Source organism: Populus alba, chromosome 3 (assembly GCF_005239225.2).
Source record: "Populus alba chromosome 3, ASM523922v2, whole genome shotgun sequence".
Lineage (NCBI taxonomy): Eukaryota > Viridiplantae > Streptophyta > Magnoliopsida > Malpighiales > Salicaceae > Populus > Populus alba.
In genome coordinates this window covers 15,966,375-15,986,023 of record NC_133286.1, presented here as the reverse complement: position 1 = coordinate 15,986,023, position 19,649 = coordinate 15,966,375, and the positions used below count along the sequence as shown (strand labels likewise).

Here is a 19,649-nt window from a genome sequence, read left to right as displayed (position 1 = left end):
GGTTTAACAAGACATCTAAAGGAAAATAAAAATATAGCGAAGCTGCAATTATTTATGCAATCATTATATAAATTCCATGGAATTTCAAATTGAGTGCTTGGAATACCATTTGTCTTACCATTAGGTTGATTTACTTGTGCAGCCTGACAGTTTCCATGGATATTTCATTTATCATCACAATAACCAAATTTTGTTTGCTACATAAATCACACTATAATACAATTAGAACCAACGGAAAACACATTCCAATATACAGAAACTTTTTTCATGTCACCAACATGGAAGAGCACGTCTGAACCTCCATATTCTCAATTGGCAGGTTATCTTCTGGATAATTGCATGCTCCAATCTTTCCTGGTCCCTGATCTGATAACAGATCACAAGGTTTTGGGGTCACTTCACTTGTAATCCCTGCAACATCAGAGCAGTTCCACTGAAGTTTCTTTCGATTCCGTGCAAGTCCAATGGTCACATTAGATATGCAGATTCTGTTAGGTATTGCCATTAGTGGGACTACCCTACCACCAAACAAAGTGGCCACCACCACTAAGCAAGTGGCAGCATCATTAGTGCCACTAATGGTGGCATGTTTTAAGGGAGTCTTGTCCCCTACATGTGCTGGAGAATGCCTATAAAAGAGGCATGCAAAGAGAGCTAAATTTGTGAGAGGGAGAATAACGTGAGTGTGTGAAAGAGTGAAGAGAAAAGAAAGGGCTGCTGCCATGGGCAGCAGCCCTGCAGCTGCAAGGGCAGCAGAGATGTGAGTTGAGTGGATGATCCTCCTCCATGTATTTATTGTATTCTTTCTCTACTCTAATAAAATGGACTCTCTCCCGTGGATGTAGGCGGTTTTGCCGAACCACGTAAAATATTGTGTCTCAGTGTGCTTATCCCTCCGTTGAGCAATTATCAGTTCATCACCGGTCACCGGATTCCGCACCCAACAATTGGTATCAGAGCATATGGTTAAAGTGGTGTTTGATTTTTTGCTCAAAAATGAAAGTTGTCAAAATTGTGTTTTGACCATACCACTGTGTAGAGGAGGAAGAGACGAAGCCACTGGTGAAAACCGCGTCGAAATCGGACATCGGAATCTCCTTCACGCGCCGTCACGCTCCGGCGAGGTGACTGGCCACGCGCGCAGACGCACGCCACGCGTCACACGCGTCTTCTTCGCCCGGATGGCTGACCCGACCCGAATACCAGACGACCCGACCCACGCGGCTGACCCGGATAAGGGTGACGTCATCATGACGTAATTTGTGACGTCAGCATGCACAGTAAGCATGGCCCATGATGACATCAGCATGACATAATGGTGACGTCAGCTAAGTGGGGCCCACTGCCACGTCAGCGCCGCGGAGCCGAGCCGAGCTAAATGAGAGCCGAGCCGAGTTGAGCCGAGCCGAGTTGGAACTGAGCCGAGCCGCGAGCCGAGGGATAGGATCCAGTGCAGCTGATCCTACGTGCAACCGGATCTGAGATTGAATCTGAGCCGTTGATCAGGCCAGAATTGTTTTGATCAAATCTTAGCCGTCGGATGTGCGATTTGGACGATTCAAGACATGTTTCCAGCTAACTTGATCATTCCGGATGCAATGGTACGGTCCGATCGTTGAGATTTGAGACCAAAAATGGCAGTGGTGAATAATTAAAGAGAGATTGCCCGATCAGGAGGCATCTGAAGGTCTGGATTGAGGTCGATGGAGATGAAGGAGAAGAAGGTGCACATGTTTACCCAATTACATGTGCTGTAATGTTAAATGGGGAAATTTAATGCCTTGATGGAAGGCAAAATTGGGACACTCTAGACACCCGGTTATGTGAACAATTAGAGGTGGAGAGTGGAAATTGACGAAGTCCAATCTTGACGAATCTAAGCACTGGTAGTCTCGCCAGATGTTGAGAAATCAGGTATGAAGCCAGGATACCCAGATCACTTGCAAAGGAGAGCCGCAACAAAGCTAGCAAATGGTTGTATATACGGAGAGACAGTACGATGGATAGATATAGCCTAAGAAGTTCTGTCTAGGAGATTGGGTTTTAAGCGGGACCGTTGTGACCCCTCCAATCTTTCCTGGGAACTTGCTTAGTGGAAGGATTATCCATACGGTACTATTTTCGTATATATAGCAGTTTGTAATGAAACGATTGAAGACTAGCAGGATGACGGCATAAGGGGAACAGTTGGGTTCCGTATGATCAAGGATCTGATGGAGTGGTGATTTCTCCAAAGAAGTTAGATTCGGTGACTGTGATTTCTCGAGGGGAGAATTGATGAAGACCCTGATAATGGAAGAGAAATACAGCAAGGGGATGAAGATTGGCACCCTATTTTGACTTGGCCAGGTGTTGTGACAGGATGAGCTGCTGTCAAACATAAGCAAGGAATAGGGAGAAATCTGGAGAACAGAAATTGCACAAGGGCACACGGAGATTGTGCAAGAGTACCCGAAGGATCCAACGAGGTACTGAAATAAGACAACAGGTGCAAGGAGAAGAAGTGTTCCCAGATGAAGCTCAGAGCAGAGACTGTTAAAGTTTGTACAACAGGAAGTCTTTTATGCTCTTGATGAAGACAACAGGCGAAGACCTTTCCAATGCCTGCAAGGATGGAAAGAGAGCTGTTGCAGAGGCACCTAATTGAGGGGGTGCAAATGCCTATGATAAAAGGCGAAGACACCAAAGAGAGTGGTGTAGGTGGAGCTGTCAAGCAGAAAGGCGTAGAAGCTCCAAACATAGAAATCGAGGTGGAGAATTGCGAGGAGTATACCGCAACTTTCTCTTTCTATGTAGTCAGTGGCAGTAATCTCTCCCAAGTCCACATGGTGGTAGAGAATCTTGAAGCCACTGGAGTCATCCCGATGAAGGAGGATGAGACCGCTCCAAGACGAGCGGAGACACCTCGGATGGAAGGTGTGAGGGCCATGAAATGAGCCCAGTTCAGACCGCCGCATGACGACGAGCGGAGACACCTCAGGAGAAGGTGTGAGGGCCATGATAGGAGCCCCAGTTCAGAACGCCCCAAAGCCGATGTGATGGCTAGATATAAGTGGACAGATGGATAGCCAATGAAGTGGCTATGATGAGTATGAAGACAATTGCAGGATTGACTTTCATGGATATTGCCCCTATGCTAAAGATCAATGAGCTAGAAGACATTTGCCTTGGACAATAAGTGGATAACTTGTGGAGCATTAAGACGCGGCTGCTATGAAGGAGCAGAGGGCATGCGCAGGTTCCGGGAACGAGTTGACTCTTGTCAAGGTGGTGAGCTCGGAGATGGCATTGTAATACTCAGAGTATGAAGACAAATATGGATCAACCTTTAATGGGCTGTCCCCATGGTTAAAGGTGGAGAGCTACCTGGACTCTTACGACTAAGAGCGAGAGACTCATGGAGAAGTAAGGCGTGGTTCCTACGGTGGAACAGAGGGCAGGCGCAACTCCTGGATGAGTAGACTCTTGGAAGAGTGGTGGGCTTGTGATCATATCGAGATACTCAGATAATGACTGTCGCACTTGGGAATATCAGTTTGAGGGGGTGTTGTAAGTCTTGGTGTGAGGCTTGATGAATCATTCCGGACCGAGCATGAATGATACGCTCGAAGGGGAATGTTCTGTCCCAGAGACAAGCGTTAACACTCTTCAGATGTGATGTGTGAGACCATCTGGTTGAAGTGATCCTTTGGTGTAAGCAAGGGTGTGCTTTGGTGACTCTGGTGATTGAAAGGTTTGGCGAGTACCTGTAAACTTGGCCACGGACGCTCTCGGAATGGTAAGCTTGGAAAAGCTGCAGAATGCAAGCTTGTGCTGATGAAGCAAGAGGACAATTGCCCACATAAATGGCAAAGGGGGTGATTGTTAGGTATTGCCATTAGTGGGACTACCCTACCACCAAACAAAGTGGCCACCACCACTAAGCAAGTGGCAGCATCATTAGTGCCACTAATGGTGGCATGTTTTAAGGGAGTCTTGTCCCCTACATGTGCTGGAGAATGCCTATAAAAGAGGCATGCAAAGAGAGCTAAATTTGTGAGAGGGAGAATAACGTGAGTGTGTGAAAGAGTGAAGAGAAAAGAAAGGGCTGCTGCCATGGGCAGCAGCCCTGCAGCTGCAAGGGCAGCAGAGATGTGAGTTGAGTGGATGATCCTCCTCCATGTATTTATTGTATTCTTTCTCTACTCTAATAAAATGGACTCTCTCCCGTGGATGTAGGCGGTTTTGCCGAACCACGTAAAATATTGTGTCTCAGTGTGCTTATCCCTCCGTTGAGCAATTATCAGTTCATCACCGGTCACCGAATTCCGCACCCAACAGATTCCAGTGAAGGGATCACCAGCTATGCCCTCTAATCTAGCTGCCATTGTCACATTCTCGGCAACCACATCACGATAATTGATATTCTGAATCACAGGAATTGCATTGGGATCGTAGTTGTTGTCAGGATGAGAACCATAATTTCCTGTCATCCAAAAGACCCATTTCATTGTTTTCAATGTCATCCCTCTTACATATATGTCTTTTACATAACCTCCTCTTCCTACAGCAGTTTTGATTCTAACACCTGATTCTGAATCAATAGCTGTGATGTCTTCTGCCCGAACATCCTCAATCCCCCCAGACATCTCGCTCCCTAGTGCAATCACTGCGCTGGTCGGTGAAATGCATGTCAGCCTTCTGATAACAACTTGCTTGGTAGGCATCCCAAAAGCAATACCATACTCATCCCAACCACTCTTAACAGCCACACAATCATCTCCGGACACAATGTAACAGTCCTGGATTCTGGTGTTTGTGCAAGAATCTGAAGAAGTTACAGAACCAATAACTCAACCGTCACATGCATGTTCAGAATTTCAGAATGACATTCTGGCATTCTTTTCAGTTTTATGAAAAAGTACCAAGTATGAAAAACTGTTCTCGCTTTATACTCTATAGAAGCAAATTCAATTTCTTCATGTTTACCTGGGTTGATCCCATCAGTGTTTGGAGATCTCACAGGTGCAAGAATTGTCAAGCCTTGAACTACAACATTGCTGCATTGCATTTAATATATCAATACACATTCTTCGAACGGAATATTTAAGGGAAGTATCAACACCAGAGAAGTAAGAGCGAAGCATGCAACTACTAGTAACAACCATGCACAAGGAGAAATACCTGCAATAAACAGGATGAACATTCCATGATGGGGAATTGATCAATGTAAGATTGGATATTTGAATGTTAGTAGAGAACATGATTTCTATCAGGTAAGGCCTGGTGTGATTCAGCTCTCCGGCACGGAATTTTGTCCACCAGAGTTCACCCTGGCCATCGATTGTGCCATTGGCGCCTGTAAAGCCGAATATGTTCATAGTCAATATGTGAAATACTATGCTTTTTACTTTAGAAAAGGAGTTATTGATATTATACCAGTTATTACAACATCTGTGAGGTTGTTTCCAAAAATAAGACTGCTAAACCTTGCACCATCTGCATCTCTTCCTCTACCATAGGATGGCAGGGGCTCAATCAGTGGATATTCACTTTCATCCTGATGAAATGTTCAAAATGCAGGAAAAATTAATTTATCATTTGTAAAGGGTGGTGGGTCCCCATACCTTTCAACAAATAGCTAAAGGCATCTTCCAACTTGGGTAGTACTTAGGGGACTCTCTAACTAGGATGGAAATATTGATACATCATTGCTATATTAGGATAAATTTATAATATTTGCAAGCACCAGCAGTGGAATTAAAAGAGCTTTGCCAGCTTTCTGAGTAAAACTGGAAATTAATGCATAAACCAGATATTTTTTTCATTTTTGTTTCTCTGGTATTGGATATATAAGAATCTTAACCTGATGGAACTCATATTAATTAACCTATGACCGTACTATATCTTTCTTATCTTCATCCCCACATCTACAATTCTTTTCCTTTTCTTTTTCTTTTTGGTCATTTTGCACCTCTATTCATTCTTGATGATTCTGAAGGTGTGCTTGGCATATGAGACTGAACAAGATATCATAATACAACTTCATACTTGTATTGGTGTTCGTTGCAGGCAAGGGATATAATATATAAAAGCAATCTTAATTTGTCCACTGTCGTAGTTCATTTTTGTTCCACCTCTCATACCCAGTCACCTTTACTCGCCAAACATATCAAACACAACAAAATCATATGGACACAGAGTGTACCTGTCTAGCTTGTGAAGCCGATAATCTTCAATCATGCTCCTTCAAGGTGCACTTTCCAATTTAGGCCCACAATATTTATTGCATAAGTTTCTACTGGTAGTTACTGGGCCATAGCAGCCTAGGAAAGTTGGTCCATTTATCTAACTGAACTACTTTCAACCACCATTTCAAGGAGACCCCCTTTTTTCTTTCCTCTTTCTTTCCTCTTTATGAAAATAACATCATAATGGAGAAGAACGAATTAGTAATTAAACCAAATTTCTGGCAAGAATGAAGAACTATGTTATTTCTCTTATGGGCCATGGGAGGAAAGAGGAGAGCATCTTCTAGGCATCCAAACAAATTTATATTATTAGACCGATCTAGAGCAAGAACTGAAGAAAGGGCTACTAAGTAAATGGAATAAAGGAAAGAAAGAGGAAATCAGCAAGTTCAATTTTACATTAAAAAATAATTAAGAAACTTAACAAATTCTAACCTGAGAACCGAGCAGAACAGCGTCTTTGTCAAGATAGAGAGTGAAATAACTAGTGAGATTGAAACTCCCAGTCAACCATCTTCCTGGAGGAACATAGAGTAAGGATCCACCTTCTGATGAGAACTGGCTCAAATGATCAATTGCAGCTTGAAAAGCCTCTGTGTTTACTGTTGTTCCATCTCCAACACCCCCAAAATCTGACACTGATGCACTATGAGCCCTGCAACTTACAGCTGCATACTCAAAACAATCCCACTTCAAAGATGTTCTGCTCTCTACACCAATTGTACATAACAGTACCAAAGAAACAAGTACTACTCTGACACCAATCACCTGTTCATTTAATTCAAGAATATGAAAGCCTGGTCAGTAAAATCATGCATGGAAATGAGATTTTTATTTCTCTTTCATCTACAAGCAGAGCAAATGGATATATAACTGACGTCTCAGAACACGATCCTAAGAACAGCAAGGTGTTGAAAGTTGAGAAGATGCTTTAAAATGTGATGATGCTTTCATTGTTTTCATGATTCCAAAGAATTTTTACCTTAGATCTTCTTGTACTTGTCCACAACTCCATTGGTGCTGAAAACCAGGTCCTTTGGTTTATTATTGCAGAGACAGATGGGCTATCTGTGCAATATATATACTCAATGTCACTCATGGATATTAACCATAAACAGTTATTTTTTGTCGTTGCGGATCAAACATAGAAAATTACAATTCTAGCCCTGGTCAGATTGCTTAAAATTCAAAACTTCATTTTCTTCTCGTGTAGTAGAAAACTACAAGAGTAGTCTTCTAAGAAAGAAAATGTCACTTTGTTTAGCTTCAAAGTACATGCAACCATGGAAAGCTGGCAAGTCCTCCATTAAATATGGACGTGATTTCGCCTTAATCAAAATTATAGGAGCAAGTTCATGAAAAACCCTACTGAGATCCGATTCTTTCTGAGGCTGGTGGATGGATTAGAAGGCTGGGAAACTAGCAGTTCCTTGTTGAGCTTAGAAGACTCTCTGGTGCTTTAAATTAGTACTAGAGCAAGAGGAATGAAGCCTTAGAGAATATGCTGCGTGTGCATTTATGAAATTTAAAGAAGATGATTATAGAGAGAATTATACATGGTAAGAGGATGAAGATAGAGAGGTTAAAGATGACTTACCTTGAAATTCAAGGCAGTTTAACGAATATGAGCATGTTTATATACATGGTAGAGCAGTCAATGAACTTGCTACCTGTAGTTTTGAACTGCGTGGGGATGATGTTCTTAGTGACGAGCCTCTATAGAAGTAATCTAATTTCTAGGAGAAATGTGGCTGGTTTGTGTGCTTTCATTTAATACATGTACCTTCAATCCTTATGATTGGTGACCAATAAATCAATTAAAAAAAATTAAAACAGCTATGTGTACACACATGGGGTTGTGATCTAGTGGTTGAAGGGACTTGTTCCCTTCCTCCACACCAGAGTTCAGGTCCCACTTGCGTATGTCTGTCATCCCCGCAGTGCCTTACATATTCACTGGGCTTGCAGGATGTTCAGTAAGCCCGGAGATTAGTTGTGGTGCGCGCAAGCTGACCCGGACACCCCGGGTTACCAAAAAAAAGACAGAGAGAGCTATGTGTATCATATTTTATAAGTATTTTTTATCGTGGATAGGAATAGTATTTCTCAAAAAAAAAAATTAGTTGGGTCTGAATGTTATGTTATGTGTTGTCGGGTTATTTTTGTGAATGAATATTTAATGAGCTATTATTCTCTTAATTTTTAATATAAAAAAACTAATAATTAGATATAAATGTTATCATTGATGTAACTTATTACATTATTGTTCTTAAAATAGTGTTTGTCTGGTATAGTTGAATTAAATTTTAGTTAATTTTTCACGAGATGACATTAGTTTTTTAAATTTTTATCTAGGATGCATTTGGGGGGGTGATTTGGTTTTGGGTGCGTCTCATTTGAGCTTCTGGGGAATCATAGTGGGTCCTCTGCCAGGGAGTGCTATCTAGTTGGGCTATGTGAACATTTTGGGCCTAATTTGTAGACTAGTCTGTGGGCTTTTTATTGTGATTGAACCATCCCTCCAAAGTCTAATAAAGCAATGAGACACATATTATGTCCAAGCCCATAAATATGTAATCAACATTCAGAGTGGATCACAAGAGAGCTTCATAGCTAATTAGGGTATGAGGTCAACACTTTTCACGACCCTTACTTCAGATCATGTGACAGTCATGGAAAATGAATTCAGGAGGGTGGATTCAGGCTCACTTGTTCATAACCTCCCCACCTTAATATTTTTCCCTATAGCTTGGACTAGATTTATTGCCTGCACACCGCAGGCTAGGATTTTTTTCCACCATAAAAAATGCTAGAGTAAAAAAAACTCAATATCCGAGTAATTGGTTTAATTGATAATTTAAATAATACAACAAAAAAAATTAATTAAAAAAAAACTAACCACAAGCCCATTTAAGATTGGCCCACAAACCTTATTTTGAAAGTTGAGATTGTAAAAACAAACAACTATTTTTCTTTAAAAATATCCCTGTTAAACCAGGTGAACTTTCCAACCCTGCAACCATGAGCATAAGATTAAAATAATCTTAAAGAAAAAAAAGTAGAAAAATAAATTTTAAAGATAAAATTGAAATAAATCAATTTAAAAAGGGACAAAAAAAAGAAGGTGAACTAGCATTAATCTTTGAAACCAGTGATCCTAGTCATCCTAAGGCTAACAAAATAAAAGGAAAACCATAAAAAATGACAAAGAAAAACTAAAAAAATAAGAATAAAAAATAAGAAAACATCATCTTAAAGAAAAGGAGAAAAAGAAAACAAAAAACTCGTGCGAACCTCTTAAAACCTAATATAATATCTAGAACTTACAATTCATGAAATTCTGAACCCGAGTTCAATCAAGACGCTTAATTCACAACCAATTTAATTTTGAATGTTGAAATCTTGAAGAAAAAAATATTAATAAAAAAAACTTGCAAAAAAAAAAAGATAGCAACAAAAAAAACAGGGATAAAATTTGATTTAAAAAAAACTCAAGTTATGAAATACTAAAAAAAACAATTTAAAAAATGATCCCAAACAAAAAAAAAAATGGAGATCAGATTTGAAAAAATAAAAAAAAAAAAACATTAAAAGTAAAATTGAAAAACATTTATAATTTGATAGATTATTAATAGATTCACAAATGATAGAGCTGAAATTAAAAAATATTTGTAATTTTATAGATAATTCAAAATTAAAAAAAAATAGTAATCAAAAGAACATGTATCAAATGTGAAGGAAAAATAAATTGCAAGGATTGGTCTAAATTTCTAAAGAGGCTAGCGCAGAATTCAATATGGAGATATGGAAAAAAAAAAATAATCATTGGCGTCAAACTTAAGGAGCGTTTGGGGCACGTGCCACCCTATCATGTTGAGAGCACCTAAACCTTTGAGATGCTACAGCAGCAGAAGGGAGCGTTTGGTGATCGAAAAACTCTGCACACGTCACTCAAATGGCCCCACACGCGCCACTCGAATGGTCCCACACGTGCCTCCCAAAACAGTTAAGGGTCATCCACACGTGCCAAAAGTTTTTTAAAATAATATTTAATAAATTTAAATTACAAAATACCCATGGGGCAGCCTTAAAATTTACTATAAAACTAATGTAAAATGACAAAAAAAAAAAAAACATTCTAAGAGAGTTATATTGGTTTTGTCTTTAAAAGCATCAAAATAATTACACTATTTTTTTAAAAAATAAAATAGAAAGACAAAAGTGTCCCTGAGTAGTAGGCATTATATTATTTTATTATAGTATTAAATTAGTAATTTTACTATTAAAAAACAAAATTATTAATCTAACCCCATGCAATTTGTAAAAGACAATTGCCCACTTTCAAGGCTCTGTCGAAGCACTTCTAACATTATCATCGCCTAAGACCACCTGATTTTGATAGAGGGAATGCACACCTTTTATTGAAATGCAATCTTGATCAATTTAGAGGTTTGTAGCTTCATATTCAGGTGTTTGAAGTTATCAACTCAATTAGCTAAAACTGTCATGGCTGACTGTGTTGTCTATTTTCAAGGTTTTGTCAAAGCAATTCTGACGTCATTGTCTCCTAAGAATACCTAAATTTGGTAAAGAGGATGCATACATTTCATTTAAATCCAGTGTTGCTCAATTTGAAGGTTTGTAACTCCACATTTATGCATTTAAAGTTACCAAGTTAATCAGCACCAAATCTGAAAATTTAGTGATGATTGATCAGGGACAAGATGTTAGGAACAACTTCCAAGATAAAATTGGGATATAAGCATCTAATTTCATGGAAATAGAGTTGTATAAGGGATGTTCCTCTTTTATTTGCAAAAAAACTCATGTCATTAGGAGGTCTAGAACTCTAGAATGAGCTTTTTGAAGAAGCCAACTTGATCATCGTGAATTGCCTAAAAATTAAGGTTTTTAATTTGAAATTTAACAAAGTTTTAATTTAGTCATTGTTCTTCCAATTGTTGCATGCATCCTTAATTGACACAAAAACTTTTAATTGCATGTAATTTAACTTTTGTCAAACTCAATTGTAAGTCTCTAAGTTAGCCGACTTTTTTCTTTTAATTATTGGTTCTGAATTTGTGCATTTTGATTCTTAATTGATCAATAAACTTTAAATATTTTTAATTTAGCCCATAATTTGGTCAATTTCAGCCTTTATGTACACTTTTTTTTTTCAATTTGATCATTAATTTTGAATTTCTTCAATCAACATAATGGTGGTACAATTCAAATAACCACCAGCTATTAAGATGACACATTTCCGGGCCTTATTTGGTGGTCACCAGCCTCCTAATAAGGAAATGATCATTCAGGAAACAACTAATGTAGCTGTTGTGGATGAAGTGTTATAGCAGAGAGTTGAAATGAGTCAGTTACTTAAATGATAATTGTAGATGGCAAAGAACGTGATGAAACAGTTAGCTAATAAGAAGAGAACCAAGAGAGGATTTCTGGTTGGTGAGCTAGTGTTTCTTAAGCTTCAGTCTTACAGGCAAACTTTAACTGTCAGGGGGTTCAAACATCCACCCTGTGTTCTGTCTCACTGTTAAAGATGATGCAATTATCTCTTCCTAAAATAGATGACTATGGTTCTATGAAGGTTCATCCATTAGCCATACAAGGCAGGAAAATCATGAAGAAGGGAAGCAGAGCTGTTACAATGGTACTGGTTTAATGGTCAAACCACTTGAAAGAAGATGCTACGTGGGAAGAATTGGAGGAATTGTCCAGTCAATTTCTAGAATTCAAAACAGATTCTTGAGGGCAAGAATCTCTAAGGGAGGAGTATTGTTAAGTCAGCAATTCAATAAGACAGTAGTAAGAAGTAATGTTGCTGAACTTGAAGCCTTAATTCTGCAGAACTGGAAAGCTGAGAACTTGAAGATGAGGATCCAATAAAAATACAATAGTCACGTGTAAATAGGCAATAAAACATGTGATAAATGATTGGTTGGTTGGTGATTGAAGTTAGATAGTAATCAGTTTGTTCTGGTAATTGGTTTCATTGTATATAAAGTGTAATTGGGAGATGTAAGAAGCAAGTAATCAATGAATGACAGTTTTTTGTAAATGAGTAAGCCATGTCTTCTCTGCAGAGCAAAGAAGCTGCATCAGATCAGTAGATAAATGCTTCCAACTCAACAAAAGTAGCATGAAAAGCTGTGGAACTTTGTGGGAGATCAAACTCTTTTCCTGTATGTCGTTTCCTTTTCTTGTCAATTCATTGCTATTAGTTTCATTAAGGTTCCATAATTTCTAATCAAGATATCACATCATATGTTATAATTTAAACAGGTAATCTTCATGCTAGCTATTTCAATGCCTGGTCACTTAGGAGAGTAAGAACAAGGCATAGGGATTTTTGTTCTAATATGCCATCAAAACAATATATCATAAAGCAGTAAAACTAGCAATTAAACTACGTCTGTAGAGCTTGTTGTTAACCTAATAATTTAATGACTGGTCCTCACGTGTACGCATTCTAATCTTTTATATGAGACTGATTGATAGAGGCCAAACCATGCATGCGTTGGATCCATGAATTCAACTGCATAATGAAGGTATTCCATCTGATAGATACAGCTGCATAAGAATACAAGCTCGAAAACCAACTCGAGGGGATTGCTTGATGGTTAATGGGACAAGATCCCTCCCTAACCATCCTGTTAAAATCTTAGAGCAGATTAAAATTCCTAACTCTTAGATCAAGCATGAATGAATACACATGGACTATTTATCTTTGATCATAGAGATGTAGTTTTAATACATAAAAAATAGCCCGAGAGGACTAGCTAATTAACCGTAAAGGCAGAAAAGGGAAGCAAAAGATATCAAGAAAACCAATATTGAAGAAAATATATGAAAGAGTTTCTATTAAGTTTTTATTCTGTGTTATTTCTTCTCTCAAGTGAAAAGGTATCGATAAAGTAAAACAAGCTAGCACTTATTGTGTTCATATGATCTTACTATATACTGGAACTAATAACAACATTCCAAGAGTACTCACGGAGAATTTTTAATTAATTTCAGAGATAATGGCTTCATCTGTACTTGTATAATGGAATGATTCTTCAATCTATCCTTATATCTCTTATTTTTATTTTTCTTCATATTTATCAAAGGCAGGCTGCTAAACTTTAATTATCTTCTCTATTAAAGACTCAAAATCCCAGTCAAAACCCTTAAGCCGTATTGTGGTAAAAATGGAAGTTTCTCAAGTTTTTGTTCAAGAAGGAGAATCATTTTCGTGTTGCATGCACGAGTAAAAGCCCAACTATACACGTACGTGAATACTCTAATAAGTTCAAGGACATAATGGGTTTAAGGATGTTTACTTTTCTGAATGAATACTCAAGGTATATAAGTAGTAAAAATTGCTTTTCTTTGTGAAGAATAAACTGCAGTCACCCCTCATGAAAAATTATGCAAGCTCTTCCGGATATCAATGCCACAAAATGCACGAAAATTTAGTGCAAAAACTTTATATCAAAGTTAATGGTGGGGTTATGCCTGTATCGAGTTAATTCATGTTAATTATTTCAATTTTTTAAAAAGAATTAAATAATGTTGTTTGAATTTTTCTGTATAAAAAATAAATTGAGTTAATTAGATAAATTTTTTATCTAGTTTTTTAATTTTGCCTTGACTTCACTCTTTTGTCTAAGTGAAGGCGGAAGAGAAGAGTGAGGGAATCTTGAGTTGATTGGATTTCAAATCAACCTACGGGCAAACAAATTTAATACTATTAATTTATATATCTTGATTTGTCTATTACAACAGTAGAACTGATTTTTATGGCAAAAAAGTTTTGGAGTTTCAATCATTTGGCTGCCCCTTCTATAAATTTCTGAATTTCTTTGCCAACAAAATTATGGAGAAAAACAACTTATAAGATGACCAGGCTTCAATTAGATTAATGCACTGAACATGTTAGCTATACAATAAATTTTTCATTTCCTGGCCTTTTTTCTGCACATTGGCCCTCCTCCATAAATCGATGCATGCCGTCGTTCAATTTTATAGTAATATTTTGTGGAAAGTTGTCCTAGGCAGCTGGCCATAATTAAGCTACCATCTCACAATGAATTTCGAGAAGAGAAATCAGGACAAGTTGAAATCAAATTTCTCCATATCTAACTGCTTACTGACACTTATGGTGTAAAATATAACAATCTCAAAATATTCCAACATGAAGCTGAATCATCCTTTCCGGAAACATAGAAGTGTCAGAAAACAAGCTCTAGATCTCTATTTTTTGCTAATTTCTGCTGTGGGGTTACGTTTGTGCCTTTGCACGACATTTTTGTTTATGTTGTATCAGCTTTTCTCTGACCCTTTTGGGTTGTTCATGTATTTGCCTATCGAAAAAAGAAAGCAAACTCAAGTGCTTTATTTATTTTTTTCATTTTTTTGCACATACATAGAAATACTTGCAATTAATATTAACAAATAATAAATCTCGGGGGTTCTTTTTTTTTAGAAAGAAATAAAATAAGTAATTGTACATAAGATCTTGTATTTAACTGAAAATCTCAAGCTCAGTTCCAATAGAATGCAATACAGTGGTAATATAAGACAGGCAAAATCATATGAGAATGGCATAGTGATAGGAATCGCACTTCACTTAATATAGATAATAAACCATACAAATTACATACCTTACAATACACAAATTGACTAATTTGCAGCCACATCTTCTTGAAAAGCACACACAATATGCTATAACAAAACTAGTTTCAAATTTAACAACAATAGGAACTGAATCCCTTATTTTACATGGTATTTGATTTGAAACCCACATAATATTTTCTTATATTGCCTTTATGAAAGCTGGTAGACAAAGTTTGGAGGAAGAAACATCACTTATCTCCAAATAGGTACCCAAGAGATGAATCTCCTCCTGGCACTGACTTGACTTTAGTGGATGGGCGATCCTGAAAAGGTCAGGAAGCAGGTGAATTATTATGCCTATGGATCAGGTAAAAATATATACTTAGTGTATGTATGTCCCTACTTGAGGAGGACAACTCACAGTAATGAAGTTTCCTGTATTCTGGCCTTGAGCTCTGTGATAGTTGTTTGAGACCTGTTTCTTCTCAGAAGAATCAGTATCTGGTGACTTCTCTATGGTAATGTCAACCCCATATGGTGGTAGGTTAACCGGGCGCGAAGGCGGAGGTGCACTTGGTTGCTCATCAGAACCAAAAAGGTAGCCCAAAGAACTCTGCCCGCCGCCATAGCTCCCACCTCTACTCATGGCTGCCTGTATAATTAATGATCGAGATCTGCAAATGAATCGATTACAAAGAAGGGAAAGAAGAGGAGAGAACCCTAATACATATATATACACCGAGTGAGTGTTTGTGTTAAGCTGGTGAAATTATTATATTATATTACAATTACTATTATTACTAAAAACACTAAAAGGTGTGGTATCTTTACTGTACATAAATATTATTCACATACTCACATGTTATTATTGTGGGTTCATTGTTTACTTTTAAATTTATTTTGGTCTTTATAATTTTATTTTGAACAATTTAATCTTGTTTGAAATCCAATTATTTTTTTTTTATTTTTTAAGCAACAGTGGAATTGAAAGAAAAATGATAGAAATAAAAAAATATATATATAGGTGGCGTTCCAGATCTTTGACAAAAAATACACTTAGATTATTTGTCTTTACAAATAATACAATTTAAGTTCTGTTAAATTTTAAAAATTAGTTCTGGTAAAAAAATATTTTTTTTTTGTTTTTTAGTTTTTATTTGAGAGAACAGAGAGAGAAAGATTGTTAGATTTCAGTTGTAGAGAGAAAAATTAATGTTGATATTAATTTCAATTACCAAAAAGATTGATTTTAATGTTAACAAGTTTCATTTGGTAAAAAAAGTTTCATTTAGATGTTTTTTTCACTTTGAATTTGCTTAAAAAATAAGATCTAAGCTATGGGAGATTTTTTGTTTCACTTTGAGGGAAAACTAGATGACAGATCATCTGGAATTTATTTTCAAAAAATAATGTCCGCCCCAATTTCATTTAAAAAAAAAATGGTGTTTGCGCGTGGGCTGCACTTTCTAAACTTATTGTCAGGCCCAACAACACGTGGCCTTTTTTTTTTTTTAATGTTGCCTTTAAAAAAAAATCATGCTTTTTTTCATGTGTTTTTTTGAATATTTTTTTAGTTTATATTTAAATTAATACCCTTTCTATGACATGTTAATATGTTTTTTAAACATGTCTATCATATTTTTATATAATATTTCATTTTTCAAAATATCATTTTTCACAAAATTTTACTTTTGTATTTCAAAAAATACCCTTCATCTATACAACTATATAATCTTGAGGTCTTGGAAAAAAAAATATTTTCTTTCTAAAATTCTAATGATTTAGTGATTTTGAGTTTTTTTTAATGTATTTAAATCTTTAGATGATCATAAACTATTTCCTATCATGTCCTTGTATAACTACAAGGCATTTTTGTTATAAAAAATATAATTCTTTCAATTTAGATGAAAAACTTGACAGAATACCATATTAGAGAACTGCATACTATTTAAGAACATAATAAACACAATTAAAATAATTATATAAGAACATATTAAATCATCTACCTTAAGAAAAAATTATAATTAACAAATAAGTTGGTCATGTATAAACCTACATATACAAGTACAGCTAGCAACGCATTCTCAATGTTCTTCATATACTGCAGTGATCTTTTGTACTAGAATGTAGAGCAGTTCAATGACGATCTTCTAAGCAAGAGATTGATCCAAAGAAGGGAACCTTGTTTAACCTGTGCATCGGATTGTATATGTGCATGTATAATGGTGGCTAATAAAAAAAATATTTCTGATTAAAAAAACTGTTGAAATAAGTTGCATATAATATAGATTTTTTTTTTTTTTTTTTTTGGCTTTTTTTAGCGTGGAGTTGCGGGCAAAAAACTCAAACAGAGGAAAACCAAAGACCTATGATCGGCATTTGGTGTATTTAAAGCTTGAAAAGCATCTCCAAACCTTAGCTAGCTACAGACAGGCACCAATTAGTGGATGGACTGTGCAACAAAAGAAATTATTTCTTGAAAATTGATGAGAACGTGTAAACAAACTATTTTATTTCACATGGATTTTGTGTATGGCATTAGTTCCCTCGAAAATAAATATATATAAATGGAACTAGCTACTGCAATATGTTCCAGAAAGAAGTGGCGGAACATAATTTATGCATACTAATGTCAGGCAGGCTTAGAAGTTTTTCTTCTTTTTCGCGTCTCGGACTCTAATTGAAAAAAAAATTGTTCATATTTCTTCAATATTCATGACTCCACTAGCTATGAATTCCGTTAAGATTAATAAACTGCAGCATAATGCTCCACGCGTTTACCTAACTCAGTTTTGCAGCGTATGTAGTGATAGAGTTGCTGGTGAAAAGTAGACGCAAAAAATACAGATATATATCGAATTTATCAGATCTAGGAATGCGAAACACGCCCTCTTTTTTTCAGATGGTATATATTTTTGAATTTTTATTTCTTAGTGACTTAATTCACTTATATGATCAGGTCAAAAACATATCATTTCACACTCAAACTATGAAATTAACGAATTTTTTTATTTTTCACTACCAATTTGACCTACTTGTTAAAAGATACACTACACTATCTTCTTAATTACCAGGATTAAAAAAAAAAAAAAACTTGCATCTTAGGCTTGCTTGCTTGCTAACTAATTAAGGTATGTCAGAGCCACCAAAATGCACAGAATTGTATGTGGAAAGTTCGTGTATGTGTCATATGGTAACGCTGCTTAGCAAAGTAGACGGAATAAGTAGGTTAGTTGTCAAAATCTGGTGGGGTCGATCTGCTAGATAGAAACAATGTCAACCATAATTTGAGATTTGCAGCATAACCCGTCACTAAGTAATATCACTAATCACACGGATTATGCCTTAATTCATAGTTATCATTGGGCCCATTTTACTGGATTTTGTGGCATCTAAGCGGAAACTTATCGGTCATGCAACTGGTCACGTCTAATCAAGCAATTGAATTTATCGTCTAAAAGGGTGATGATACCTCACTATGAAAAGTACAAAAATATAAATCTTTGAGAGTTACCGTGAACTATGTTTCAAGTATCACCAGTCTCGACAGGCTCAGGTGGCTTGGGCCTAAACCACACACTAATTTATGAGCTTTAAGTAGGGTTAAATCGAGATAATGGGTGACTTTTTATCAGGAAAATATAGAGAGAAATAATAGCTTTCGGTTGGCCTAGTGTTGCAAATTGGACCCATCAATGACTTGTACTCCTCAATGAAAACAAAAGGTGCGAAAAGAAACAGGTAAACTAGCTTAAATTCAGATGGACATGGTCCGGTTGGAAGGGAGCTCGTAGGGCCAGGGTAATCTATTGAACAAAATGGTTTAATTTGCACACCTGATTTTGGCTTAGAGGAGAATAATTATTGTAGCATAAGATCCTTAACAAGTGATCTCTGATTAATAGTGGATTTCTCACTTTTAGGAGTTTTAGTTGTTAATAGATCCTGGCTTACCCCCAAAAAAAAAAATGTTACAAAGTTAATTTCTTCCTCCGATTTATTAATTTGTTATTAGTTTTCATTAAAGTTAACGATCAAACTTTGTTAGAAGCTTGAATTGAACAGAAAAATGCCAACGGAATTAGAGAAAGGGACGTAATTATACTTTCTAAAATCATCACATAGTTTAATGTGATAGACGTAATTAAAACCACAGTCATTAACCTCCTAGCAGTCTCTTACGGGATTTATGGCATCTTAAGCTCTCAAAGGCATTTTCACGTGTAATTATATCTATATATATCACATTCAAATCAAAATGATTGAAGGCAGTAGCTTTCAACTCAGGTCTCAGGTCCCAGAGAACTGCAAAGGTTGAGCATCCGGCCATCCTATACACATTGTCGGTGTCTAGTCAGCAACTAGGTGTCTGCGTGTGTTTCAACTTTCGCAGTAAGAAATGGAACAGATCATTATGATGTCTATAGTCGGAAAAGATACGTGATCAGCATCAGAGGTGGGGTTACATTGAGCTTGCAATGGCAATGAATAATTGTCTGTCTAAAAAGGCACGCTCGATAGATTCTTTCATATGATAATATATTTGAGGAACGTTTTGCTTATAATCTGTCAAAACTCAAAACTACCTTCCGTGAAGCTATTGCCTTTCTTTAGTCTAACTCCTAATACTAGTTACCAGAAAATTTTCTTGCAAAAAAATCTATCGTTGTACTCTTTATAACCTGTAGTTTATCCATATTTTTACTATATTCATCTATCAATTTTTTCTATCAAAATCTTCTCATTTAAAACAATTTTTTATTTCTTTTTACACATTCTTGAAAAGACATTTAAATCAAGTCATAA

At 36.5% G+C, this 19,649-nt stretch overlaps 2 protein-coding genes across 2 annotated transcripts; both read right to left on the bottom strand.

Moving 5' to 3' along the window:
* Positions 1-150: 150 nt before the first annotated feature.
* Positions 151-7,286, bottom strand: LOC118028432 (probable polygalacturonase). Its single transcript, XM_073408086.1, has 7 exons — positions 7,213-7,286; positions 6,666-6,998; positions 5,419-5,539; positions 5,164-5,338; positions 4,969-5,039; positions 4,312-4,807; positions 151-488 (listed from the first exon to the last, which is right to left on the bottom strand). Exons 1-7 carry the CDS (start codon positions 7,243-7,245, stop codon positions 266-268), a joined length of 1,452 nt encoding a protein of 483 aa, XP_073264187.1. The 5' UTR covers positions 7,246-7,286; the 3' UTR covers positions 151-265.
* Positions 7,287-14,836: 7,550 nt separating this feature from the next.
* LOC118028435 (protein SPIRAL1-like 5) lies at positions 14,837-15,586 on the bottom strand. The gene is made up of 2 exons (XM_035031999.2): positions 15,265-15,586; positions 14,837-15,166 (listed from the first exon to the last, which is right to left on the bottom strand). The coding sequence occupies exons 1-2, from the start codon at positions 15,487-15,489 to the stop codon at positions 15,092-15,094; spliced, it is 300 nt and encodes a 99-aa protein (XP_034887890.1). The 5' UTR covers positions 15,490-15,586; the 3' UTR covers positions 14,837-15,091.
* Positions 15,587-19,649: the final 4,063 nt, after the last annotated feature.